This window comes from Chiroxiphia lanceolata, chromosome 10 (genome assembly GCF_009829145.1).
Source record: "Chiroxiphia lanceolata isolate bChiLan1 chromosome 10, bChiLan1.pri, whole genome shotgun sequence".
In the NCBI taxonomy this organism is placed as follows: domain Eukaryota; kingdom Metazoa; phylum Chordata; class Aves; order Passeriformes; family Pipridae; genus Chiroxiphia; species Chiroxiphia lanceolata.
In genome coordinates this window covers 10,271,029-10,297,161 of record NC_045646.1, presented here as the reverse complement: position 1 = coordinate 10,297,161, position 26,133 = coordinate 10,271,029, and the positions used below count along the sequence as shown (strand labels likewise).

The following is a 26,133-nucleotide window of genomic DNA, read 5'->3' as shown; positions in this document are numbered from 1 at the left end:
CACCACCCTATCGGGTGTAAACACAGACCCAAAAAATCTCTCTTCAACAAAAAGCTGATTATTTTACTTCCATCTCTATTTCCTCTTTCACAAGTGACAGAGGAATGGCTTCTGCTTTGTGGTTTATTTGGTTTGGCAGCAGGGGGGGAGTAGCTTGGTTTTTTTAAGACTACAAAACAAATCCAGCAATTTTAGTTCTCTGGACTGAATAGGGCTTTCTGGACAAATAAATTCAATCAAAAGTTTAAAAACGTCTAACCTCAGTTCTCTCAACATCTACATAGGGATTTTTTCACCTTTTCCTTTTATTCCTAGTTGTAAGCAAAAAAGTTGCCAAGAAAATAATGAGTGAAAGGAAATGTTTTGCTGGAGCAACTATGAGAAAACTGCTGTTAGGAAGCCTTCCTTTGCACTTCTGAAAGCTTGACTGGTGTCACACATGCCCAAGCAGGGCAGACACTCCTGAGTGGAAGAGCTGTAAATGTAAAAGCATTAAGGAAGGTAACATACCATCCTGCTTTCCATGATTGGCGTGAACTGTTACCAATATCAGACATGTATAAATCATTCACTTCCTGAAGCCCATTAATAGCAAATCTATCAGAAGGGAGCACTGCACTCCTCACATAGAAAAGGTAGCTTCTCTCTCTGATGATCTCCCAAAGGTCCCTGGTCCACACCACTGGGGACTAATAGGAACAGAGCTGCACTGTAACAAGTGCTGGCTGCAAACTTAATGAAGCCAGTGAGCAAAGCTCCCTGGTGGGACAACCTGCCAGCCTGGCTCTTCCTGGAGGTTTATTAGCTTGGGTGCAGCACTGCATAGATTCAGTTTTCCTGACCCTGAACTCAGCTGGCCCATGTAAGCTGCCTGGAGCTCCTCTGCACGGCTCTCTTCTCTCTGTGTGGCAGAGCCACCGATGGGAAGCCTGTCCCTGGGCATCCCCTGCAGCCTTTCTTCAGCTTTCCCCTGTAAATTAATTGTGCTGCTAATTGCAAGCTGAAAGGGAGATCTTCCGGCCTCTGCACACAACTGGGAAAGAGAAATTCTTCCAGGCAGCCATGAAAGGGGTAAAGGCTGGGTGAGCAACTGCAGGCACAACGAGAGCCTGGAAAGAGTGATCCCATTCACGCAGGGCGCGGGTTTGGCTGCCAGCTCCTGTTACTAACACAGCTAACCAGAAACAGTAAAGACACGAGGTTTCTCTTGCCAGACCTCACTGGGGACTTGTCCAAGCGCAGATGATACGGGGCTGACTCACTGCAAATGCAATTTAATTGTTTGGCTGGAGCAGAAGGAAAGGAGAGAGGAGTGGCCTCAGTACAGGGGGCACAAGTACTTAGAAAAACCATATTGAAGGTAGATGAGATAGAAACAACATGCACACAGGTCTCTCTGACAACCACGGCGCTTGCCAGGCAAGCTCAGTTGTTGCTTGGATCATTTCCCACACTGCTACAAGCACTGTACCCACTCTATGCTATGAGCACAGAAGTGAGCTGCAGCAGACAGGACTGCCCCACGTGCTTGTGACAGGCACCAAAGCTGCTACAGACAGACAGACAGACAGCCATGCTGGCAGGACAGAGTCCTACTTTGTCGTGGATGAGCCCATGGTAGAGGATGCTGTGCATGTCTCTGCAGAGCCGTTCCAAGCCCCCATACTTGGACCAGACATTTGGGTTGCTGATGGACACCAAACCTTCCACTGTGGTCTTCAAGTTGCCGAGCAGCTTCCAATGCTCCTTCCTGCAGAGGAACACAGCAAGACATATCAGAGATACAGCAAGAGGAGCTTCACAACAGGAACATGGTCTTGCACTCTTTCCAAGGAGACTCTAGTCAGGCTGAAACCTTCAGTGGTCCAGAAGCCAGCAAAGGTGAACTAAAGAACTTTATTACTCCCTGTGGTCAACATGGTTTGTGGACAACAGGCCTTATCATAATGATTCTTCTGAGGACTGGTAGCCACCACCAATGTGGTCTCAGGAGACAGACAGAACAAAGACCGAGCAAAGACTGAACCAAGACATTGGCTCCTGCAATATACCACTTGCTTAGTATGGCCAACAAAGCTGGAGGACACCTTCCCAGCCAGCCTCTCACTTGCTTCACTCACATGCTCTCTCTATCAGGGACTGCTGAGCAGCAGCCCCTCAGGAGTACAGCAGCTCTGAGGGAGGGCATGATGTCCACCAGATCTAGCAGAGACTGGTCCCTCTACACCTGTGTTTACAGAGTGGCTGAGAAACACACACTGCATCGAGCACTCCAGCCCTTCAGGATGCACAGATGCTCCACCTCCAGGGAGGTAACACTGCATCTGTATCTCTCCCTCTGGAGCTGCTCTCTAGGCCCTGAGCTGTTGTAGGCACAAGTCGACTTTCTTGCAAAAGCATTCACCATGTTCTGGACAGAGATTAGCAAACTGCTGGTGTACTCTGGAGCGTGCACAGCATTTCATCAGTATCATCCCCCTCAGCTACCCAGCATACAGCAAGAAAGCACCATTATCTACCACAAAGCAGGAGCAATGGTGCAGAGAGGTAATGCCATTTGCATATGCAAAAGCAGCTTTGGGGAAGAAAGCTTTGTATGACTGAGGTCCCCACTCAAGCTGCTTGACACTGTTGCCAGAGGAACAGCAGCTGTCAAAAACACATATTCAAACAGGAGCCACTCTCTAAAGAAGAAACAGCAGTGTTGCAAGGTATAGTTAGGAGTATAAATATCAAAATAGTATGCTTCTGCAGTGTTTGTAACAAAGGCACCCAAGCTGACACCTTAGAATGAAAATCCAGCCTTTCAACTGGCAAGAAATAACCCAGTGTTTCAGCTGTTAATCCCTTCCACAGCAAGACCAAAGTGGATTTCCAAAACAAAAGGGGGAAAAAAAGGGAAAAAAAATTAAAATAAATAACATTATTTAAAACTGCTCTCATTTTCATCCCTTGGGGATAAAAGTGTGGGCCACATACTTCTGGTATTTAAAACAAAGCTTTTCTCACCAGTAACCTCTTTTCGAGACTAGTTCGCTACTGCCAAACTGATCAGTTGAACAAGCAGATCATCAAATATTGGCTCTACTTCAAGATCTCCATCCACTCCTCTTCCTCTTCAGGAAACCTCACCACTTTCAGCACCCATCTAAGCTTAAACCACACAGAAGCCAACCCATCCCACCAGCAAAGCCTGTCGCCCTACCAGCACACGAGCTCTAAACCAGGGTATATGATGTACCTTTTTGTTCATGATGTACTTAGACTTAGAGGCACAGTCAGGGCTTTATCTCAGGAGAGACTGAAGAAAAATGCACAGATACAAATCAAAGGCAGCTTCCTGAAGGAGATAGGATTCAGGGAGACAAAAGAAAAGATCCAGCCCTTCTGAATTTATGGGCTTTTCCCATCCCTGCCCTGAGGGCTGCAGATGCTCTTTGTCTACGGATGCCCAGAGAGGCACTGCCAGTTCCTGGTCAAAGAGCATCTGCAGCTAGGGAGATCAAAACCAGCTCCTCCCTAAGATATTTCAACACTCAAGAGCTAGGAAATGCAAGTGAAAGCTCAGCCACACTGTTGATATTCCAAATCAGTGAGTCAGGGGAACTCCCTCTCATGTTGTTTCATGCTATATAAAGCAGGAAATGCACACAAGGATGTGAGGGCAGCATATGCAGAGATGTGCCTTTCCAAATGAACACTCTCATTAGAAGAGTTGTGCATCTCTCAAGATGTAGCAAACCAGGAGCCAACCCTGACTGGAGTCAGGGCTCCCTCCCAGCACAGGGTAACTAAGGCTAAGCAATCCTCAAACAAAATAACCTCCAAGTGTTAAAACACTAAACACAGAAGCACATAGGGAATGAGTGGCACAATGAAAGCACCTTTGCAGAGGTGATGTAGAAGTTACAAAAAGCGAATTAAATCCTTGTAGGACAGTAAGTATCCTATGGGACTTGTTGACCCAAAGCAGTTCAGAAGCTGGACACACAAGACCCTTCTGATACCCAAACCTAGCTGTTTCTGGGCTGGAACATGCTGGAAAGCACACAGTGACACAAGGTTGAAGAAATGAAGACCCATATAGTTGGGTGCAGGTGGCAAGGAAATTGAGAGAGCACGGCTAACCTCATTTCATTTTTGACCAGACTCATTGGCTAACCCTGCAGGGTTTGCTCCCCTCCCACTGACAGAGCCTGGGCTTCGTCTGCCCAGGAAGGAGAAATGGAGAAAGGAATGGAGGAATGGAGAAAGCTCAAATCCCAGCTGCCTTCCAGTTCCCCATTTCAGCAGGTGTTCAGAGCACTACTATGAAATCTGCTTGTTTTTTCCTGAAGAAGGAGAGTTCTCCTTTGCTAGTGCTATAGAAAGCCTGACATGGGGTAAGGCCAAGTCATATCATATCATGCACCCTTATTTACAGTAAGGGCAAAGTGAGAAACACACCCCAGAGGGTCACAGTGCACCAGCAGAGCCTTCCCTGCAAGAACCACACATGCTTCTGCTCTCCTGTTTCAGAGAGCCTGGTTCCCCCTGCCAGAAGGACCAAGGGTGCTTGCAGGTGCCATGGGTGGTGGAGCACTGGTGAGACCTCAACCACATCCCTCTCCTCCCTTAAAGACAACCTCTGATCCAGCCTCCAATTTTAACCACCTGCTTCATAAACTCGGCTCTGGGCCTCCTTTCTTTACCACCACAAACTCCATCTTCAGGTACAGCAACATCAACCTGCTGTCAGGAACTGTCCCAAATATAACTTAACCTTTCGCACTGGAGTGATAAAAGACAGAATCCGGCCTCGGAACAAGAAATGGCTTAATGCCACTGCTGCTGACATCAACGGGGAATGCTGCTTGCTTTCCTCAAGGCTTTCTCAGCCCCTCCGTGCCAGCAAGGGTAGGAACTTCTCTTGGTCCAAGTCAGCAAAGGTGACTCACAGCAGAGGCAGGGAGCCATGGTGCTGACTCAGGTGGACTTCTTCATTTAAAATAAAACCAAGCCCCAATTACTTTCCAAAACAGAATCACACAGGTAGCATTCAAAAATAGAAAATTGAAATGAAGCTCATCCTTCTTGCAAACAACATCTGCTGTGTGTTTCCTGTGCTCTGCAGGAGGCACCAAGCAATGGCTGCTTGAATCCTGACCTCTACCTGGAGGACTCCCTCGATCCTTCTTAGCATACTGAAGAGGTCGAGCTGAGGATGGCAAGGTCATGGAGGGACTTCTGACAAATCTCCAAGGACATTCCTGTGCTGGCTGTCAGTTCCTCCTGCAGAAACCCAAGACTCCACCTAACCCGCCGCTGCGCAGAGTCTGCTCCCGCCTCGTCGTCCCCGGATCTCCCCGACAACCAGCAGCCCCTTCCCTGGGCTCCCCCGCCTGCTCCTCCAGCAGGCTCAGCACTGCTGGGAAAAGGGATTAAAAGAAAGCCAGGCTTCATGCAATTCATCTGCAGTCACAGGGAGTGGCTGACGAGGCAGGGGAAGCCAGATGAGCTCTGCCAGCCCAGCAGGTCAGCCCCACAGTGCCAGGCAGGGACAGCCAAGCAGGCTGGCTGGAAAAGGGGCACGCAGGGTGGCTTGCCCTGTACTAAAAGCTTGCATGGATACAGAATGGGGGGCACAACCAAGATAGGTCCCCTAGCAAACACAGGCCATGCTGATGCACTCTTGCTCTGCACTGGCAAAGGATGAGGGAAGAAAAGAGGAATTAAAGGTGTTTTTTAACCTTTTCAAGGCAGGTAACTTTACCTGCTCATCCTGGTTAAGCCTCTCACAAGCAGATGACCACAACCTGTAGACCCAGGACACTGTCCATCAGGCTTTGATCTGCACAGGACCCATCTGTGACAAGCACACAGGCAGCCAGAGGCAGAGACAGGCAGAGTAGATCCCCATGGCAGCCACCTCCCTGGGACCAGCTGCTCATCCAGCACAAGTTCCCTTTAGGGACCCTCTCCTCTGGCCCTGCTGTCCCTGGGGGCCTTGCTGGTGCCAGAGCTGAAGGCAGCAGCTCTCTGCCAAACTGCCCAGCTGACCATCCCTGCTCTCCCTGGGACTGCTGTATCCTCTGCACCACCTGCCCACCGCCCTGAGAGCCCTGCTGTGTGCCTGGTAGGACAGCACTAACCTTCCTGCAGTGCCCCCATGGACACGGGTGTTACAGCCCCTGCTCCCTGACGCAGTTCAGACCCGCTGCTTAGGAGGAAAAACCCAGCACGAGATCCTCATTTTCCTCTCCCATGCTGGCAGGAGGATGGACTTCAGTGGAATAACTTTTGCTTCTGCGTTTCCTGTGATCCATGGGAAGATGGATCCAGTGACCTCTATTCTATTGCTAGCAGTCACAGCCACAATCCAGCGTGAAATGACACCTCACCGGGAACAAAAACGCTACACCCACTGCACAAAGGACAAGGCAGTGCAAGGCCAACGTGGGATCCTCCCCAGGGCATCAGTGCCATCCAGAACAAGCAGGCCCCCATATGTGCCAGCACCATGGAGTTGATACCCTCCTTGTCCCTGGAGGGGGTGCTGGGGGTGGTAACACCTCAACCCTATTAGTCATGACATGGTAGAGTCTGGTGGTGCAGGCCTTGTGCTTGCAAAGGCATGAAAATGCACAAAGATAAGTCTGGAAAGACAAAGCAGTGAATGCAGTCAATTCCTTTCGCCTTTCAGAGCCTGCTGGGTCTGAAGCATTAGTGAAGACTGAGAACAGCTCCAACTGTGCAAATCCAAAGGCACCCCAAACCTGTGCTATAGCTTTAAAGGCACCGGTAGCATTTCCCCAGCTGATATGGCAAGCAGGAATAGCTGAGCCCCTCAGATAAGGAATGCTTCTCTCCTATATCAAGTTGCAGCTGCTCCTTCTTCCCCAGGCAACACTCCCAATGTCCGTCCAACACTCACCCTGTGCTTGTGAGCACAGGAGCAAAACCAAAGTACATGCAAAAACCTGAAGTAAATAGGACTTGTCATCAAAACACCTCCAGGAAACAACCTCTGCTGCTCTTACAAATGCTAACAAGGAGAACCAGGCCTGAAGCACAAATGAGGACCATGCAGGCAGGTGAGGTCACTGTGGCCATGCTCACTCCCAGCCACAGGGGTGGTGCAGGCACAAGGACCTCACCTTCGGAGACTTCTGTTCAGCACCTGGAAGAGGTGGTGCAGCTGACTGCCAGGAGGAGACAGGATCCCAGACCAGCGAGCTGCAGAGCCACCAGAGCAGCGGCAGTGCAGTGTGAGGGTGGGCTGGTTTCGCCCTTAAGCTCAAGGCATCCAAAGGAGAGGCCCGGCAGCTACTGTCCTGGCCGGGACTGATGGGGACCACAGTGCAGAGCATCAGGTACCGAGGGCACACGTCTGTGGCCATCACTATCCTCCAGTGGCAAACATACCCTGGCCCCGCGTGGGTGATGGCAGCCACACTCTGCTCTGACAGCCCATTCACCGTGTGCTTCCTCCCACCGGGGACGCTGCAAGCACCAATCCCACCCATCCCAAGGGGTCTGTTCCTTCCCAGATCGCTCCCAGGTACCTCCGCACCCGTGCGCTGGCGCTGGCTGTGCACACACACTCCCACACACCCACGCAGGACGGGAGCTCCCCCGGGGTACCCCCAGCGCATCCCCGGTGCTTCCCAGGCACCACGCGCGCGCCGGCACTGCAGCCACCCGTGTTCCCGCACGCACATCCCGCGCTCCCTGCCGCGTCCTACATAACTCGTTATTGACCCACGCGTGCACACACAGGACCCACGCCCCCGGTGCCAGCGCACACGCGCACTGACACCGCCCACCACACCCGCACCCCGTGTCACGCCTCCCGCGGGTTCCCACGCGGGACACTCACACCCGCACCCCGTGCCACGCGCTCCCCACGGGCACCGACGCGGGCCGCGCCGCCAGGACGCCCGCACCCCCACGCCCGTGTCCCGCCTCCCGCGGGCGCCCAACGCGGGGCCGTGTCCCGGGGGCACTCGCGCCCCCCGCGCGCGTCCCGCCCCCGCGCGCGCCGCCGCGGCCCCACCTGCTCTCCGCGCGCCCCGCGTGGGGCCCGATCTCCATCGCGGGCGCGCGCGCGCGACCCCGCCGCAGCCGCGACACCGTCACGTGGGGGCGGTGGGGGAGGAGAGTCTGCCCCGCCCCGCCGCGCCCTCGGACTACAATTCCCGGCGTGCCCAGCGGCCGCCCGGCGCTCCAGCGTCGCGGCGCACTACAACTCCCGGCGTGCACGGCGGTTTCGCCTCAGCCGCCCCAGCCCCGCAGCGCTTGGCGTTCCTCGCCGGTGCCTTCAGAGAGCGGGTTAAAAACACAGTAACTGCTGAGATAACTTTCACCAAACCCTGCGTAGCACGTGATGAGAAAAGTGTGATGGCAGGGAAAAAAAAAAAACAAAAAACAAAAAAGCAACCAAAAAAACAACGTGTCCCTGAGGGGCAGCTCATGCTCTGGTCACACCTGCAGGGACAGAGAAACTGGAAAGAGGGTTCTCGCGTCCGCTGCAAGGAGGGTGTGGGAAATACAGCAGAGTTCGGTGCGCCTTCCACTGAAATGCAGTGAAACGAAACCTGAAAAAGGAAAAAGTGATGCTGCTGCCTTCAGACTGAGAACAGTCAATGACAAATAGGAGATGAAACCCAAATATGTCTGGAGTTGTCTGATGCCTCAGAAACCAAAGCTACGTATTTTACAGAACAACAGAATCAACTAGGCTAAAAAAGACCTTTGATATCATCGAGTCCGGCCTAAGACCTAACATCACCTTGTCAACTAGACCATGGCACTAAGTGCCATGTCCAGTCTTTCCTTAAACACCTCCACCGACGGTGACTCCACCACCTCCACTTGTCACGAGGGCAGGCAGCAACTGCCACCTTTGAAGTTCCCATGTTTGTTTGGGGTAAACAGAGCATTTGTTTATTGGTGTGACGCAGTTCCCAGATGGAGCTGCACCCTACAGCATCACAGGAATTTGGTTTAACGCTTTTTAAAAAATACATCTTTTGGCACCTCTATTATTAGTAGTTGTTGGTAATCTGGCAATAGCATCTTTGCTTTAGAAATGCAGCCTGATTATAAGAACCTCAAGTCCTACTTGTCATCAATCACTTGTCATCCAATCCCACTTGTCACCTGGGGGAAAATGTGTAAGTTATCAAATCCATCAGTCCATCTGACATGCTGCACATGGAGAACACACAGAATGAAACGGGATGGAACTGTCAGCCTCCAGCACTGTGGTCACGAGCTTCTCCTGCCTGAAGGGAAAATCTCTCACTAGCCAAAGGTGTCCTGTGACAGTAACTGAGCCATTCTCTTCTAGACAGTAGGAAGCAGCAAGAGGAACACCCAGAAGCATGTTATTGGCCTTATTTTAATGGGAAGAGATGCCTAGAGTGTACCAGGAGACAACAAGGCCTTGTCAACAGTCTGTAGTGCAGGACACAGCAGAGGCCAGAAAGCCTCTACTGACTCATTCTTGCCTTTCATGATAACACTCCTAGAAAGATCTCCCATTCTAAAGGCCTGCACAGTGTTTCAGTGCAGGTGCCTCCCAGCACAGGACAGAGCTGTGACAGGGATTACACACACGGGAGCTCATTGTGTGTCAGGAATTCAGGATATTACACTTGTCACAGAGTGTTTATTTTAGCAAATGCGCATGTGGCGGACGTGGGCAGTTAAAGAAATGTGGGAGTGTTTCTGCTGCCAGGAGGCGTGTGCAAGGTCGGGTATGGAAATATTTATTCCTGCCCAAGGGCATTTGCAATGCAGTCCCTGGAGTCTCAGTATGGAGCTCCCCCTCCGGAGGCTGGTGGGCAGACTGTAAAACAAGCTATCCTTGGTGCAGAGCCTGCTGAAGGCCCAGGGCGAGGGAAGACAGACACCTGTAGAACGGCAGCCGCAGCACAGCTCCCAGGGAAAACTGGAGGAGATGTGGACAGTAACGCCAAGTGACCATTGTGAGAGGGGAAAATGGATGTGGGTTTTCCTTTCAGCATTTACTGCCTGGCTTCTGAAGGAGGTCTGTCCTCTGCAATCACCTTGTCTGCCCATCTGATCCTTCCTTTAGTGCCTCTGGAACTCACTGACCAATTTCAACCAAGCATGAGTAAGACATAGAGATTTCAGAGATAACGACTATCCCTTAAATTAAATAGAGTGTCAAAGGAAGGAAGTGCCGCTCTATAAAATATAGGTAGAATCCCAGCTCTGTTACACATAACTTACTTAGCAGCAGCCAGTTCTCCACTAGGGATGTGTGCACTGCTGACCCCTCAACAATACCAACAGCTCCAAAGAATACAAATATTCAGGGAGGAAGGAAAGGCTTCACTAGATTCCTTGTTCAAAAAACAAAGTTGTTGATTTCCCTTCTGAATTTCTCCATCATGTGATTCTAACCAAAGGCTGGATAAGATAACAGCTCTGAAAAGAGACCAAAGAGAACAAAATGTCCATGGACACACTGTTCCAGGTTTAAGTACTAATTTTAAGCCTTCCATGATATTTTTAAATAGGAACCTGGTTTGAACTCTGCCATTTGACATTTGGAAACATATTTCTGCTCAAAACCACCCTGTTTTGCTGTTCACAGTACAGGTTATTTGTTTTAATTGCACTGGGGTTGCAGGCAAAGGCATCTTACGTTCAGCTTCCCAGCTGAACACCCTTTCCTGCAACATGGAGTGGTTTGGGTTGGAGGGGACCTTTAGAGGTCATCAGGTCCAACCCCACTGCCACAAGCAGGGATACCTTCAACCAGATCAGGTTGCTCAGAGCCCCATCCAACCATATCTTGACTGTTTCCAGGGATGGGGAATCCACCAGCTCTCTGGGCAACCTGGGCAACCTGTGACAGTGTTCTACCATCCTCACTGTAAAAAAATTCTTCCTCATATGTAAAAATATTCTTCCTTATATCCTTATATATATATTCTTCCTTATATCCTTATATATATATTCTTCCTTAGATTCCACCCTCTTCCAGTTTAAAGCCATTATCCCTTCCCTATTGCCACAGGCCCTGCTAAAAAGCTTGTCCCATCTTATAGGCCCATTTCAAGTACTGAAAGGCTGCGATGTGGTCTCCCTGGAGCCTTCTTTTCTCCAGGTTGAACAACCCCAGCTCTGCCAGCCCTTCCTCATAGGAGAGGTGCTCCATCCTTCCAATCATCTCGGCACTCCATCGGACCTCCAGCCAACCCATGATTTCATGCCCTGCTCTCCAAGCCCCCAGCACAGCGCACCCTGCCAAGAGCCCTGCCTCCCAGCGCCCCACGCCGATGTGGCAGGGAAGCACTGCCCCTTCCCAAGGACACGGCTGTCCCTAGAGAAGCCCCTCCTGGGAGCGGCCTCCACCCCCAGCAGTACCCGCCTCCCGGCATCGCCCCCCGCCCGCCGTACCTGCTCCTCCCAGCAGCCAGGGGGCGCCGTGGCAGAGGGGCGGCCGCGACGCTCCCCGGTCCGGGAGTCTGTGGCCTGGGCTGGGCGGAGCTGTTGAGCATGCGCGGGGGTGGCGGGGGGGCGGTCCAGGCCTTAGGGAGGTGGTGGCGGCGAGACTTAAGGGCGGCCATGAGCGTGTTCGGGGCTGCGGCACCGCTCCCGGGCTCCTCGGCCGCGGCGGGGGCCCGCCACGGCGGCGGCGACGGCCTGGAGAAGATCGACATGTCGTTGGGTGAGGAGCGGGGCTGGGCCCGGCGCTGCGGGGGACGGGGCGGGGGGCTCGGGCTGAACCAAGCGCCGGGGCCGCGGGGGGGGCGGAATGAACCATCGGGCTGTGCCGGGCACCGGCGCGGGAGGAACCAACGGGGGCGGGCGGGGGGGACAGGACCCTTCCACAGCGGGAGCGGCGGGGGGCGAGACCCGTCTGTGTCTCCGGGAGCAGCGCTGCTCCCTGACCCGGGGATCGCGGTCCCTGGATGGGGAAGAGCCGGGACCCCTTTGTGCCGCCTGAGCGTCCGAGCAGGCTGCAGACCAGGACTTTGCGGGCTTTTGGCCTGGTGAGGCCCTCAGTCCCCGGCCCCTTGGCTGGGTGGCCCTCGGGGAGCGTCCCAGGGCCTCGCCTGGCGCTCGTAGCTGTAGACGGGTGAGGTTTGGTTGTCTCTCAGCTGGCCTTGCCCTTTTATTCTTCTGAGGTTTGTAAGTCGGCAATTGCAAGTCTCCCATTGCAGTATAGTATCATCATCCAGCGTGACGTCGCCTCTACCGTGTAATTTCCTGTGACAGTCTGCCCCGTTCTCCCCTGCCCTCCCATGGCAGGAGGGGGGGGGTGTGTTAGGAAGGTGCACAGGCTCATTACAGACCTGCAGGGCTGTGTCTCCGGCACGAATGAGAAACTGTCATCCACACTATAGGTATTTCAGTGAGGTATCTCAGAGTAGTTCTGTTCTGCTGCTTTGTACTGAGTTCCCTTAACAGTCGGGGACAATCTGGTTCATTTCTGGAGTGCATTTTCCAGTTTAGTTTTATTAAAAAAAAAAAACCTAAAAAATTTGGTTTGTACACTCCCAAGACTGCTCTGTGATGCTACCAGAGTGTGATAGGTTGGTGCTATCAGGAGATGTTCTTCAAAAAGAAGAATCACAATGTGAACTGGAATTATTAATGGCAGACTTGGCCTTTGTGTACCACCATAAAATAAGAGAATTTTATGGTTTTTCCTTCTGTAAATAATCCAGTGGAATTCTTTGCTTTGGCAATGAAGATAACTTGTGAAATGACATTTAGAGTTTGTCTGAATGTGGAGTAGCTTTAGAGCATTCGTAGAAAACTATATACCTGTGTTTATTTATAGCACACAGTCTTTGTTTGCAGGGTTACTGAGGTAAATAGTTATTGATTCTGAGTGGCTTGTTGTATTTTCATACTTTCTAATGCTAACCTAGCCAAGTCACTGCTACATTCCTGGCCACTGACTAATAGCAGATTGCAGAGGACTGTTGTAGTGCCATGAGGATGTTTGCTTAAGGTGGTGGCGTGAGCGGGTGTAAACAGTGTCATCCGTGGCTACTGTCCTCAAGTCGAAGCTCCTTGGTCTGGTATGAACAAAGAGCAGATGCAGTCCCACATCTGTCCGGATAGCAAAGGAACTGACACGGCCTTAATCGAGGAAATCTCAAGATTGAGATCTCGAAGTTGACTAAATTCTCATGTAATAAAGATTAATTGTATTTTTGTTGTGTTATGTGCAGCTCATCTGAAGCTGAGCTTCCAGTTTGATACTGTTCCCAGATGATTCTGCTGTTCCAGCTGTAGGTGTGATCTCTGATCTCAGGCAAGATAGGAGAGTGCTTCAGTGTGTCTCCACTAACAAATGCACAGAGTCCCAAATGTCCTTCATTTCCACAAATAAGAGAGTAACTGAAACTTAAGTCCTTTTGTTAAAAACTTGTAACCCTGTGTGCAGCAATATCTGACTTGCAAAAATGGGATTTAAGATGAAGCACATAAACTGTGAAGCAAGAGCCTATGTTCTCTGAACATGGTGGTTTGTGTCACAGGTCCATAGGAGTGGAAGCAGCCGTTGTGTGGAATTACGTGTTCTGCTCTAACAGCTTTGGAAGTTTTAGTTTTTGTTGAACATCACTTTATTTGTGGTGCTACGTTCAAATAACGCTCCTGGCTGAGTACTAATCCTTGCTCTAGGGATAACCCCTTTGGTAAAGAAGATTCTATAGGTATCTGACACTGGGTGACCTGTATCAATATTCATTGTCCTGATAGATTTACCTGAATATTCAATCACATTTGCAGCAAAGTAAACTGATTTTTGTAGTTATGTTTTTTACGCTGTTTTCTCTGTTCTACCCCTTCTGAGTCCATTTGAACTCAAATGTTATGGGGTTACTCTTAAAAACAGAGTAACCCCATTCCCATCTCTCCTTGACTCAGAAAAGGTTGTCCACATGTTTGTGGAGGCTCCCTCTTGAAATGTGAAGTTTTTATCAGTTGTGCTCTCAGGATTGAGATGCAGCAAACACAGTTTGACAATTTCCTTTATGGTATTTTTGTGAACAAGATCACAGTCAGATAAAAGCTGCCACACACAGTTGCTTTACTCTTCTCTTTTGAGCTGGCTACCAGGTCAGTGAAGGAAATCAGACTGGTGTGGCATGATTTGTACTTGATAGACCTGCTGTTCACTTTTCATCAACTTATTCCTTACACCTATTCTAGAACCGATTAATAATTTGTCCAACATTGTTTCCCTGGACAACAGATAAGATGATTGCTTTGGATTGCAGGTACCTGGGGAGAGAAGTGTTGGTTTTTTCTCATCATTTCAGTTTCTGTGAACATCTGAGATTAAGTGGTGGCCCAAGTTCTCTCTATGTGATCTTTCTTAGGTAACTTTTAAAATCAAAGAACTAAGGCTGGAATTGACATTTTATCTGGAATCTGCAAAGTCTGGGAGTGAGATGGGATTGCTTTTTTTTTTTTTTTAACAGTATACAAAAACTAATGGAGTCATTCAGTTTACAGTTTAGTGCTGGGCTGAATGTGGTAATCTTACAAGCCTCTTGAATTTTCTGGGTGTATGCAACTCCTTCCCTTTTTCTAAAGTGTTATAAAGTAAGTATTGTAAGACTAACAGGGACTGGAAGTTTATTGCAATAATGTTTCTAGAACCTTAACTTGTATGTGCTGCCTTTGCAAGATTGACTGGTCTGTTTTCCATGACTCCAGGCTGCTCAGGGGGTTTTATTCAGTACGTCAAATTTTATGCAGTGTGTCAAATTTTTATTTTTTTTCTTTCTTCTTGCAGATGATATCATTAAGTTGAACAAGAAAGAAGAGAGAAAGCAATATTTTCCCAAAATAAAAAGAGGGCTTCAGCAGAATCAAACTCGACAGTTCAGTCCTCCAGGCTCCAAGTGGGGAATCCGACAGCAGAAGGGTGTGTATGCCAAACATAATGTGGATTGCACAGTGTCTCTTTTGAGCTGAAATGTAACCTAATGAAATGCATGGGTTTACATGGTCGATTCAGGTGTCTTTCAAATAGTGTCATATACACTTTTGATTATGTTTCAGTTTTTTCCTAATCTGTTTATATTTGATTTTGTTTCTGGTTCAGTGTGAGAAAGTGTTGGACATGTTTGGCCATCAGGGAGCTTGAGGGACTGTCTGACTCAAGGAGGGATTGGCTTTCTTTCTGATTCTTTAGATTTATTTTAATTTTGGAAATTGTGTTGATCCTTTGTCCCTTCTCAGAGATGGACAGAATGAGTGCTTATGCCAAAGCCTGTGTAGTAGGAAACGTGGAGGCCTTGCCAGAACTCAGAGCTTTGTTAAAAAAAGACAGCATATTTATATTTGCTGACTAGAATTCTCTTTGTAGGCCTCCCCAAAATATCTGTTACTGCAGCCTGCAATGCTGGCTCTGGAATATATAAATGAATAGTGCAGAGTCTGAATTGGCTTTTCTTGGTATGAGCTTGGGATGCAAAGAAAGTACTGTGTCAGCCTTCTTAAGCCAGTGTTTTTACAATGGAATACGAAAAGGGGGAAAAAAATCATATAGGCAGGGAGTGAAGAGAGAAAAAGTACACAGTAACAGCTTTGCTGTCAGTTCCCCTGAGTAACTGTCAGGTGTTTTTTGATAGACAAGAGATATATTTTAAAATGTTCTCAGGCTTTAGTCAAGTACATGTCCAGCACCTGCTTGAAGTATAGTCTGGTTTTGCTTACAATTAATTTTGAGAAGTATGTTTTTAGCACTGGATGATCAAACTATGGAAAAATATTGGCTAATCAGGAAGCTTATCACCTCAGTACAAGCTAGTTAGGTGCTTAGATTAAGACATGCAATTTCTTGTTTAGTAGCATTCATTTAAAGCAAAGACCCTTCTGTCTGGTGTATGTGCAAAGATCCCCATTTTTTCTTTGCCTTGCTTAGTGTTTGTTGTAGCAGCAGCTTGTCGTTAATGTCTTAGACACAAATGTCTTTGGGCATCAGTGGACTGTCATGTTGTTCAGGGCTCAGGTTGTGTTACTGGTGCACCTCTAATAAATTGATGACAGTGCAGGAAAAAATTTCACATCTCTCAGCCCAAGTGTGAGAATATTTGTGTGGGTGAAGAGTAAGCGATTTTAAGCTGTAGATTATCAAAACAGGTAGGCTCTTTTAATGACTGCAGTTGTCAAGTGTAATTGTTTATCATCTAAAGGGCACAAAAGAAATAAGTATTAGAATTTAGAATTTCAGGAGAAACTCAAGCTGAAGCTAAATACAGCTGCCTTGGCAGTTACTTTTCTCTGTTGGAACCTTCCCTGCCCGTGTTGTAGGAGAGTTTTTTTTTTGCAGAGTTGCCAGATTCATGACATATTGAAACATTGTGAATAGCGTTAACTGCTCCCTCCTCTAAAGTTCCACGCATTTTTTTCCCACTGAAAACAAACATGTCTTACATTGTTTTTAAGCAGAAGATGTCATTAAATAGTTCTTCTGGGCATTCTAGTTATTAGTAGCTAATAACCAGTAGATTTATTGCTGTTCTGGTGCTATTGGAGTTACTCTGATAAATAGCACATCTTCTGTTTGTGGACAGCTACAGAAACCACAGATGATCAATAGCATTTCATTCCTTGCCAAAGTCTCTGGAAAGAAATGAGGACCTTGAGCGAGGACTCTTTTCAGCTTTTTATTTCAGAGAGAGGAACATTGTTCATTTAAATAAAAGTTGTCCTTGGTGATAGACAGAATGCAGCTGCACAAAGCCCTGTGCAGCCTGAGCTAACTTGGAGGTTGTCATTTATTCTGGTTCAGAGGTTGGTCCAGAAACCTTGTGAGGTCTCTTTCAGCCTAAGCAACCCTGCTTCTCAGCTTTTCTCTTAGAAAAGGAGAGCGTTTGCTAACCAGCCACAAAATGTGGGTACACATCAGGTCTCCATGGCAGATTGATCTAAACTGGGTGCTGATCTGTGATTTGCCTCATGTCTCATGAGGAAGCACAGATTTATTATGAATGCTGTTAAGTGAGATATGTTAAAACTAGATGTGTCTGTTGCTGGAGAGCTGACTCCGTAGTCTAAATGTATTTTGCAGTCTGAGATTCTAGAGGGGGTGATGCTTTGGGACAAAACTGAAGCATGGTCTGTATTCATAGCACGAAGATAAATGGTTCCATACAGGGCTAATCCAGCCCTTGTAACTGGAGATACTACAGACCTCAGACTTACAAGCCTTTTATATTCAAAGGCTGCTTTCAATCCTAAGTTTGTCCAGACTGCCATGCAGAGTTCTAATTGAAAACACTTTAAATGTGATGTAATTCATGCACTGTTTAATCTGATTCTGTGGGCCAATTGCTATGTTCTTTCTGTGTAAACCACGTCTTGGGAACCTCTGATTGAAATAAATAATCTTTGAGGCTGTTTTTTTTTCCTTTAAATTAAACTGGTAACTTAAAGTTAAAGGAGGGAGCTGAGGGTTTTTTTGGTTTGGTTTGGTTTTATATTATTCAGTACTTGATGAAGTTCCATTTCACAGTATTCTAAGAATTTTTGAACTTTTTGTGCTTGTTGCAGCTTATGGTAAGAATCGTTTGGGGCGCAGAAAGAAGATAGCAGGGAAGAAGCGTTCTTATGGAGTTATAACAGGCCTGGCAGCCAAGAAAGCACTGGGTTCATACAAAGAAGTCAGTCCTCTGCACAGACAACCACTGAGTGAGAAGGTAGGTAATGCAATCCTAGTGACTCATGTCAGAACAGGTTAAAAAAATAAAACACAAGTGCATCAGAACAGTGCTACTGAAAAATAAAATGGAGACATATGGTACAAGCTTTTATTAAATTGGGGATGTGTTAGCTGAGTTCTTGTTTGTTTTGAGGGGGCTGGATAATGACTAGGTGTGAAAGTAGTTTTTAACACCTAATTGGGTTGCAAGTCATGAAAATTGAAGTACAGAAGTACATTCTCTGCAAGTATGGAGGAAGTTACTGTATTTTTACAAGAAAAACTGGTTTTGTTACAAACCAATGATTCAGTCAACCTGCAGGTGTTAAGCATGTGCTTACCATTACAAAAATGGAAGTTTTTGTAGAATACTAAACTTCATCAGTAGGCTCCCTATTCTGCACTCCTCCAGTGCGTTGGTGCCTGTTTCATTCAGTATTAGAGAATGGGGATTGCTTTTGGATTTGTGAAGAACACTAATTTTAACGACATGTGGAGCATGGATTTTGTCAGTTTAGGGAGATGGAGTAATGAAAAAGTAACTCCTAAGTTCTGCTGCTTTTTTTTTTTTCCTCTCCTGATAATGTGGAAAATAGAGAATTCATGAAAGTGTAGAAGGTATTTTCAAATGACATTAAACTGTGAAAGGTAGGCAAAGCTAAAGGTGTTCTGTATGCAGTTTGCAAATGGAAATTGAAAGAAAAATGTTTGGGTGTGTACAGTATACATTATGGTGTATATATTTATTGTTTTTTAAGAATGCACAGAGGAATTACCCAGTTTTGAAAAGGAAAACAAACCTGCAGAGACAATCTGAAATGCAGAGAAAACAAGCTCCTGCCCTCAGGAGGACTGCCCCACTGAATAGGAGGTAAAATACCAAGCCTGATTTCTGAACTCTCCTTGGCAACTTTCCATAGGGAGTCTTGTTTGACAGGACCAATCCAAGACAGTAGGTGCTGGCAGTGGCAATATGGTCAAGGCTACCTTGTGTGTGGCATTCTACAAATCTGGAAGCCAAGTGTGGGACAAACATGGTCTCCATACAGAGCCAGATATTTACTACCAGGTAGAGCACTGAGGAAGTACCTCTATTTGTGAGCAGCTGGTATCCTGCCTTAAGTTGGATCATAGGCAGCCTGTATTTATTTGAGCATCCTGGTCTAGGGGGAGGTGTCCCTGGCCATGTCAGAGAGGTTGGAACTGAGAGATCTTTAAGGTCCCTTCCAATCCAAACCATTCTCTGTTTCTATGATTCTGTATGGAAATGGCCAGTGTGAATCTCCATGCCTTTAAAGTGTCAGCCATTGTTTAGTGAACTTCCCAGACGAAATGCCTTTGTGGAAGCTGGTGACACCTACAGCTTCATGGAAGCCATTACACGTTTTATTTGTGCTGGAATTAACACCTCTTATAATAAACTGTAACCCAAGTCCAGGATGAAAGTTTTCACTGTGTGACTCTATTGTTGAAACTGTAAACAAACTTTCTTTATACATATCAATTTTCTTTTTCCATCTAATTAGCAATGTTTAAAGTGCTGGAGGATCGTGAGCAAAGCGAAAAGCAAAATTAATGACCATACTGTCCTGTGACATTAGACAGTGATTTCTCCATTTAGGAGTAACGTGTTTTGTTCCTAGTAGATGTGGAGCTTATCCCAGCTGAAGTGTTCAGCCTCAAAGAGGCAGCACTGCAAATGCCCTTGGTTTGGGCACTTTCTTGACTTTCACAGTAGTCTCTCTAAGGGTTATCTGTGGAGCCTTTGATAACTGTATTTTTTAATAAATATTACAGGAATAACATGCCATCCACTTTTGTCAGAATTGGAAACAAATTGAATCAGCAGAAAGACACTCGTCAAGCAACTTTCCTGTTTAGAAGGGGCCTGAAGGTAATAAAAATTACTGAAAGCAACAAGAAAATTGTACCACGGGTTCTAAGCTAACCTGTAACACTGATATTAAGGAATCAACTTCCAGTATCAGATCTGAGTAGAAACTTCAGGTGGACTGGGAGATAGGCACAGATTCTTCTAGGGAAGTGTGCTTGTCCTCTTCAGTTACTGTAATCCATCGAGTCTTGCTTCTCATTCCAGTGTAGGTGGGCTATTCCAAGGGGCATGGAACTTGTCAGTGTTTGAGGGGGATTGCAAGGTATTCATTTTTTGTTTTTAAAACTAAATGTTAGAAAGCACTGTCCAGCTTTCAGAAGTTGCTCTAAGGTGAAGAATAGAACAGAAATACTTTTTGGAATCTGATTATGATTTAGTTTGTGGTTTTAGTTATTCTGGGGTTATTTATTATTTAAGTTCCTATTTTAGTTTCTTAGTGATTTATTTCAGTTTTTTTGAGTAAGATCCAGAGAATAGAGGGTGTACTGTGAAAGAAAAGTGGTGGATTTGGTTTTCATTTGTGCCCTCATTCTACATGTGCCAATGTGTGAGTGTAAGTAGCTGCTGTCTTCCTTACACGTGGATTGCAAAATTACAGACAGGATCAGGAACTAGACAGGTTTTTCTTGCTGGCCTTGTAGCATTTTGGTGTATCTTACTAAAGTGTATGTTTGCTGGCATAGTCCTCCAGAATGTTGCCACCTGTCTATTGGTTAAGTTACTGTCATTGGTGGTTTTGTTTAAATCATTTTGCACTCTTAAAGTAATTTGTTTCCAATGTCTTACAAATAGGACAGTTATCTTTGAAGATCCTCTGACAGTACAGCCCTCTTTGTGCAGAGCGTACAAACAGCTTTAAACTTCTATTTTTGAACTTCTGTATTTCCAGCTGCTATGACAGGAATTGAAACAGTGTTCAAGTCTGGTGTCTGTATTGGTGTGTTTTCAGGTGCAGGCCCAGGTGCAGTCGACAGATGATCTCAATAATCAGACAGTAAAGAGAACTCGTCAGTAAGTATCTAATTTAGAAAACTTCAGGTTTTGTTACTCATGCAATTCTCGTTTTAGCTCAGACTTCCTGGCTATGATAGTTGAACGATGTGGTTTTTTACCCTCTAGGCACATCAAGGAGAGTGACAGTGATCCTCCCCCTATTCTCAGTTATTTCCTAAATTATCTTCTAATTTAACCAGGAGGCGTTTGTTTGCATAAGATGCTTGCAGGAATGAGGGGGAAGGTGGTGGCTTCAGAGGATCAGACTAATCTCTAGTACTCATGAATACTGCATGGACTGGAGGAAAAATTCTAATGTCAGTGTTCTCCTTAGCTCTTGATGTAATTTCCATTTTATTTAATATGCATATAAGCCTATGAAGCACTTTGGAAATGAAAAAGGCAGATAACAAGGTAGACACTCAGTTCTCCCCCCACATATTTTTCCCATATCATTCTGTGCCTGCTGGGCGCTTCACAGTGTGTTTGTTGGGAACACAACAGGCTGAGCAAGCAGCAGGTGCCACAGACTGCAGTCTGTCACCTCATGGATTTGCTGTGAGGATCATTTTGGCCCCATGTTTGGCAAAAAACAATGTTTTAAAAGAGTGAACACTTGGGTCAGTGTTGTAGTTCTGGTGCACCTTGACAGAATGTGATCCAGCACTCACCTGAATAGGTTTAGGTGATGTAAAAGCTACAACAGTCAATAGCCACATGTCTTGTAACTGCTTGTCGTCTTTGTACTGGCCAACATTCTGAAAGGTTGTACGTTATATACTGGCCAGTGTTTTGGACACACCTTTAAAGATACTCTGACTGAAATTTCTGCAACATTTTTGTAAGTGATTTCTGTTTTTTCAAACTAGGTGGCGAACTTCTACCACAAGTGGAGGGATCCTGACTGTGTCTATTGACAACCCAGGAGCAATCATAACCCCAATGTGAGTTTTCAGTTAAGTTTTGAAATGTTCTGAACGTAGTGAAATTGCTGCTCTGAGCTCTTTAGCAAGTTTCTAGCAGGTATTTCAGGTGACCTCAAAGTCACAGCTTCTTGTAAAGGCTTTGAAATCTGGCTCCTTTCGGAGTGTTTCTGAGCTATATTTAAATAAAATCACCTCTGGATTTCACATCATCTCCCAGTTAGGAGCTTGATGTGGTGTATAGAATGCAAGAGTGCTGGGCTGGTAGATTTTCATCTTGTCTGCCCCTTCCAAATCAGATTGTGTGGCAGCTGTTTTCTTCCTCTGTCTGAATGGAAATCAATGAGCACCTAGTTGATGAGTGATGGTAATAGTTCATCCCTGATTCATAAAAATACTGCTGGAGTTATGCTTAGAGAGAGCGTTGCTATATTTGTCTTTGGGAAGTTGATGGTACTGCTGTTTATAGGTGTTGTATTTTTAAAAATGTCTTGTAGCTTTTTTTCATTAGTAGCATTTTATCAGTAAGGAAGACTGTACCAATTTTTTTTAATGGAAATAATTAACTGCAAATTATGTGTTTGTCAGTAGAATTGAGAGATAAAAAATAAGATGGCTTCCTGCAGGGATACTTGCTGTCTGATAACAATAACAAATGGTCCCTTTTAGTAGTTCTGCCTGACTTATACCTTCTTGAATTTGTGCCTTCCATCTATTCAGCCAGCCTGATCAAATGGCTTGATGAAAAATTCATACCTCTGTCAGCATCAAGGCTTTATTGCATAAAACACATATTCATCATGTCCTTTGTAACATTCTTCTTTCACAGTTCCCAGAAATTACGATTGACTCGTACTCCTGTGCCACCATTTCTCATGAAGAGGGACCAATCTGAAGAGAAGAAGATTCCAAAAGGGGTTCCATTGCAGTTTGATATTAACAGTGTTGGAAAACAGGTGAATGCAGTTTCTTTCCATAACCGTGGAAGTAGTTTCAAGACTGATAAAAGCCAGTGAGGCACCTTCCTCCTTGACTGTCTAGTGACAGAAAGAGGGAACTAGTAACAACTATTTGTTTCCACTTCCAGTTCTTCCACTAACTTGCTATGTAACTTCAAGCAAGTAGCTAAACTCACTGTTCCTGTTCTTCTAGTTCATGTCTTGCACACCCACTTGATTTAAATGGGATTGAAAATGTTTACTATTCCTTAAAGCCTTCTGGTGTTCCTGCTGTGCTCGTGTCAGCAACTGTGTGTAACTCAGGGATGAGCTGCTTAAACCTGTGTAACCTGCATGGAACCCTGGCAGCTGAATTTTTAAGGCAACTTCTGCTATGCATCTAGGAAAAAAAAAAAAATCAAATGTGATGGCGTAAAGGCTTGAAAGATGAGCAGTTTTTCCCAAGTTTCATGAAGGCAGGCAATTTGGGGCAGGAATCCTCATGCTGTCATGGAAGGAATTCTTACAGGTGACAGAATTAAGTGCTGTTCTTGTAATGAGTTCCTTAGTGCCAGCTGTAGAAAACTACATGGAGTCAAGGCATTGGTCTGGATCTGTTCCATCCATGAATAAGTATGTCAAAAATAGTCTACTACAGTACTCTAAAATTAATAGAACTTTTGGATTAGACTCCAGCCTGCTGCCTCAACTGGGTGAACTGGAAAGCAGCCTGCATTAACACAGTGAAAAGGACACATTTGTTGAAGTTGCAGAGAATCTGTATGGGGAAATGTGTGTTGAAAGTTCCCTTTTTCAGGCTGGCTGTCCTCAGCTTAACCTATCATATTTTTAGTAGGCTTTGAGTAATGACATTGCATACCATGTGTTCTTGATGAATTCTGAGAAATGCAAGCTCTTGTAGTCCAATCTGATTTTTAAATAGTGTAGGGAATGATGAAATCAGACCTTCTTTTTAAAAAATCCAAGTGAGGCAATTAAGGAGTCAAGTGGTGATACAGGTTGAAGAAGAGGGTATTCTTGCCTCCATTACGTTGATTAAAATAACCCAGCATCTTCCAAGTTTCTGGTTAAATGTCTTTATTTTTCAGACAGGGATGACGCTGAATGAGCGATTTGGGATCCTGAAGGAGCAGAGAACTGCGCTGTCTCAGAACAAAGGAAGCCGCTTTGTAACAGTGGGCTAAGCTGGCACATGGACTTGGGCACTGATCCCACCGACCTGAGAACCTGAGATACAAGTGGGCAGAAGAACACGGCATACGTCACTGAAATTCTCCAGACATCTTGCTAAGATGGTGGCAGAGCTATCTCTCCTTATTACTTTTACTTTGAATGGTAAAAGACATGATGCCCTGAGGGAGAAAAAGTGGGAGTGGCACCATCACCTGGTTGGAAAACATTCTGTTGCCCAGCTGACGACAAACACTGGTTTTTGATTCATATCGCAATTGAAAAACAAACAAGAATTTTAGAAGTTGTGGGGTTTTTTTCATTTAGGAGTGCTCAGTATCTGTTCTTTGGCCCCTCTGTTATGATGATAAGATTGTGTAAAAGTGTTTCATTACAAACCCCATCTTTAGGGTTTTTTAGGGACTGCCTATGAGCTCTCCCTTGGACTGCAGTTTGGCACAGAGCCTCAGTCCATGGATACTTTGGTAGTGATGTAGCGGCATTTTTCATGGGAGCATTGGTTCTGTACTACTTTGTGCTTTTAAAGTTCTATTTTTTTCCTTTCTTGAAAACTAAATGTTTTGCATTCTCATTTTCACAAATAAAGCTGTTAGCTGAGACCCAAAATACGAAACTGGGATGGAGACTATTCTACCCTTATCCTTAAAAGTGGTCCAGATCGTATATTGTATTGGAGAAGTACTGCAGAGGCAGTATGAGAGTCATTTAGATTACGAATAGCTCAAGTTCATCTTCCTCTGTAAATGGGGTTTGTCTGTCTCCTTTTTTTCTTAAACTTTAGCTTCCTATTTCTTTTTAAAAGGTTTTTCACAAGCTTAATGCAATAACTTCACATTTTTTAATAATTTCACAGGAATAAATACAGCAGTTAACAAGGAAGTCAGCAGTATGGTAGAATTCCTTACCCTCCCAGACACAGGATTGTCATCCTGCATACCTTGCCTCAGAGGGTTTTTTCTGGCTCTTAGAAATAGCTGGAGGGAAGCAATCTAATGGCACTTGTTTGTGTATACCAAAGAGAGGTAAGATGTGAATCTGATCCAAAGTGGTCAGACATCTGGAAATTGGCTGAAATTGGGGAATATTGCTGAATGAAAAGCCCTCGGTTTGCCAGTGTGTGTAAGGCATTAAGCAGGAGCATGTAGTCACTTGCTTTAAGCTTAGCTCTGTGCATCAGAATCTGCAGGAAGTAACCACCAGGGCCTCCTCAGTCTGAATTCATATAATTCCTAAAAAAGAGGCACTTCTTCAGAATTCCTTAACTGATGAGCCTAGCACTGACCTATAGCAATGAGGTTTAGGTAGAGTCAGATAAAGGAGTGGTTGTCCTACTGCATCCAGAACGTTTATGGTGTTTGAAGCAGGTTTTAACTCCTTTTCATGTTCTTGAAGAATTTACATTTGACTTCTGACAGAGTTTGTTTCCTTTTTATCTCAAATTCCAAGTTAACTAGCATATACTGGCAACTTCAACCTTGAAGAGCATTTGACAGCAGAAGGGCTTTTTTTTATGTATAGGAGTTTTGAAGTCAGAGTGCACTCTGATGCTATGTAGTACTTAAACCCTTATTTTTAATGTTGAAAAATATACCTTAGCAGAAGCAAACTAAACGTAATGGTGTTAAGATTTCTTTCTTAATTACTAGTAGGATTTTTTTTTTTAAAAAACTGTCCTACTGTTAGAATTTAAGTAGATAAAGTGTTGTCAGTCATCCTGTTCCAGTGTATACGTTTTCCATGTGCCAGGATGCAACAAAAAAATTCTTTTGCATCAACATAGATGCAAAACATTGATGCAATGCATCAAAAAATGCTGGTTTGTATTTAATGAGAAGATGCTTTACACTGTACTTTTTGGTATTTTTTGGAGAAGTTATTACATTTGATCTATTCTGAAGCTGTTAATTATTTTTTTTTTTAATAAAAGGTTACAGGTTTCATACTGTCGTGTTCCTGTTATAACCACCTGGGCAATACTCTCGTTATGTGAATTTTCTGATAGCGTGCAAGGGGTTCTTACTGATGAAATTCTTATTAAATGTTCTGAAGAACACAGCAAAAAGCAGCTTAATTTAAAGAGGGCTCATACTCATTGCCCAGCTTAACACCGTGACAACTGAGTGCTTCCTGGAGTGGCACCGTGTAGGCTCACGTGCATTTAAATGTATCAGCTACTAATGCGTGTTTCATGTCTCATGTAGTGGTTTGGTGTGATTCGAGTGCCAGGTGTGTCAGCCCAAGCACTGGTTGTTGCTGTGACATGTCTTGCAAGCGAGAAGTCGGTGTCATTTAAATCCTGTGCTACAGGAACATCCCGAGCAGCCACTGCGGCTGTGCCTGGGAGTGCCGTGCTGGCAGGAGGCACGAACAGTGGAAATGCTGCTACAAATTGGTGGTGGAGGAAAAAATACTACCTGTAAACATATTTGATAAGGTTGCTACTTTTCCCGCCTGGTTGGGATCTGTATTGGGATCTGTGTTGGG

The 26,133-nt window shown here is 45.7% G+C and overlaps 2 protein-coding genes and 1 long non-coding RNA gene across 11 annotated transcripts in view; 2 read left to right on the top strand and 1 right to left on the bottom strand.

Annotated features, from left to right (window-relative positions):
* The window catches only part of RUBCN (rubicon autophagy regulator), a 29,761-nt gene extending 18,099 nt beyond the window's left edge, over nucleotides 1-11,662 (bottom strand). For 3 of the 9 annotated variants that reach the window (XM_032698396.1, XM_032698398.1, XM_032698397.1), the window contains exons 1-2: nucleotides 11,416-11,662; nucleotides 1,597-1,750 (exon numbers count right to left, since the gene is read on the bottom strand). In XM_032698396.1, the coding sequence (XP_032554287.1) occupies nucleotides 1,597-1,750; nucleotides 11,416-11,585 (324 nt within the window). In that variant the 5' untranslated portion in view covers nucleotides 11,586-11,662. Of the gene's footprint in view, nucleotides 1-1,596; nucleotides 1,751-5,152; nucleotides 5,269-8,035; nucleotides 8,119-11,415 lie in introns of those variants that run through there. The other 6 variants (XM_032698403.1, XM_032698400.1, XM_032698401.1 and 3 more) reach the window with 4 other exon arrangements.
* On the top strand, nucleotides 11,537-25,589 carry FYTTD1 (forty-two-three domain containing 1). The gene is made up of 9 exons (XM_032698413.1): nucleotides 11,537-11,686; nucleotides 14,777-14,908; nucleotides 17,542-17,687; nucleotides 18,448-18,560; nucleotides 19,487-19,583; nucleotides 20,533-20,594; nucleotides 21,446-21,520; nucleotides 22,329-22,455; nucleotides 23,547-25,589. The coding sequence occupies exons 1-9, from the start codon at nucleotides 11,584-11,586 to the stop codon at nucleotides 23,640-23,642; spliced, it is 951 nt and encodes a 316-aa protein (XP_032554304.1). The 5' UTR covers nucleotides 11,537-11,583; the 3' UTR covers nucleotides 23,643-25,589.
* LOC116791928 lies at nucleotides 11,868-13,268 on the top strand. Its single transcript, XR_004358904.1, has 3 exons — nucleotides 11,868-12,011; nucleotides 12,147-12,365; nucleotides 13,203-13,268. It is a non-coding gene; the product is annotated as an uncharacterized LOC116791928 (long non-coding RNA).
* Nucleotides 25,590-26,133: the final 544 nt, after the last annotated feature.

Bases quoted from the DNA above. Each gene is read 5' to 3' on its own strand.
- FYTTD1 (XM_032698413.1), top strand. From the start codon at position 11,584: ATGAGCGTGTTCGGGGCTGCGGCACCGCTCCCGGGCTCCTCGGCCGCG. The intron at 17,688-18,447 runs GTAGGTAATGCA...TTGTTTTTTAAG, and splicing joins GACAACCACTGAGTGAGAAG to AATGCACAGAGGAATTACCC. The intron at 21,521-22,328 runs GTGAGTTTTCAG...CTTCTTTCACAG, and splicing joins GGAGCAATCATAACCCCAAT to TTCCCAGAAATTACGATTGA.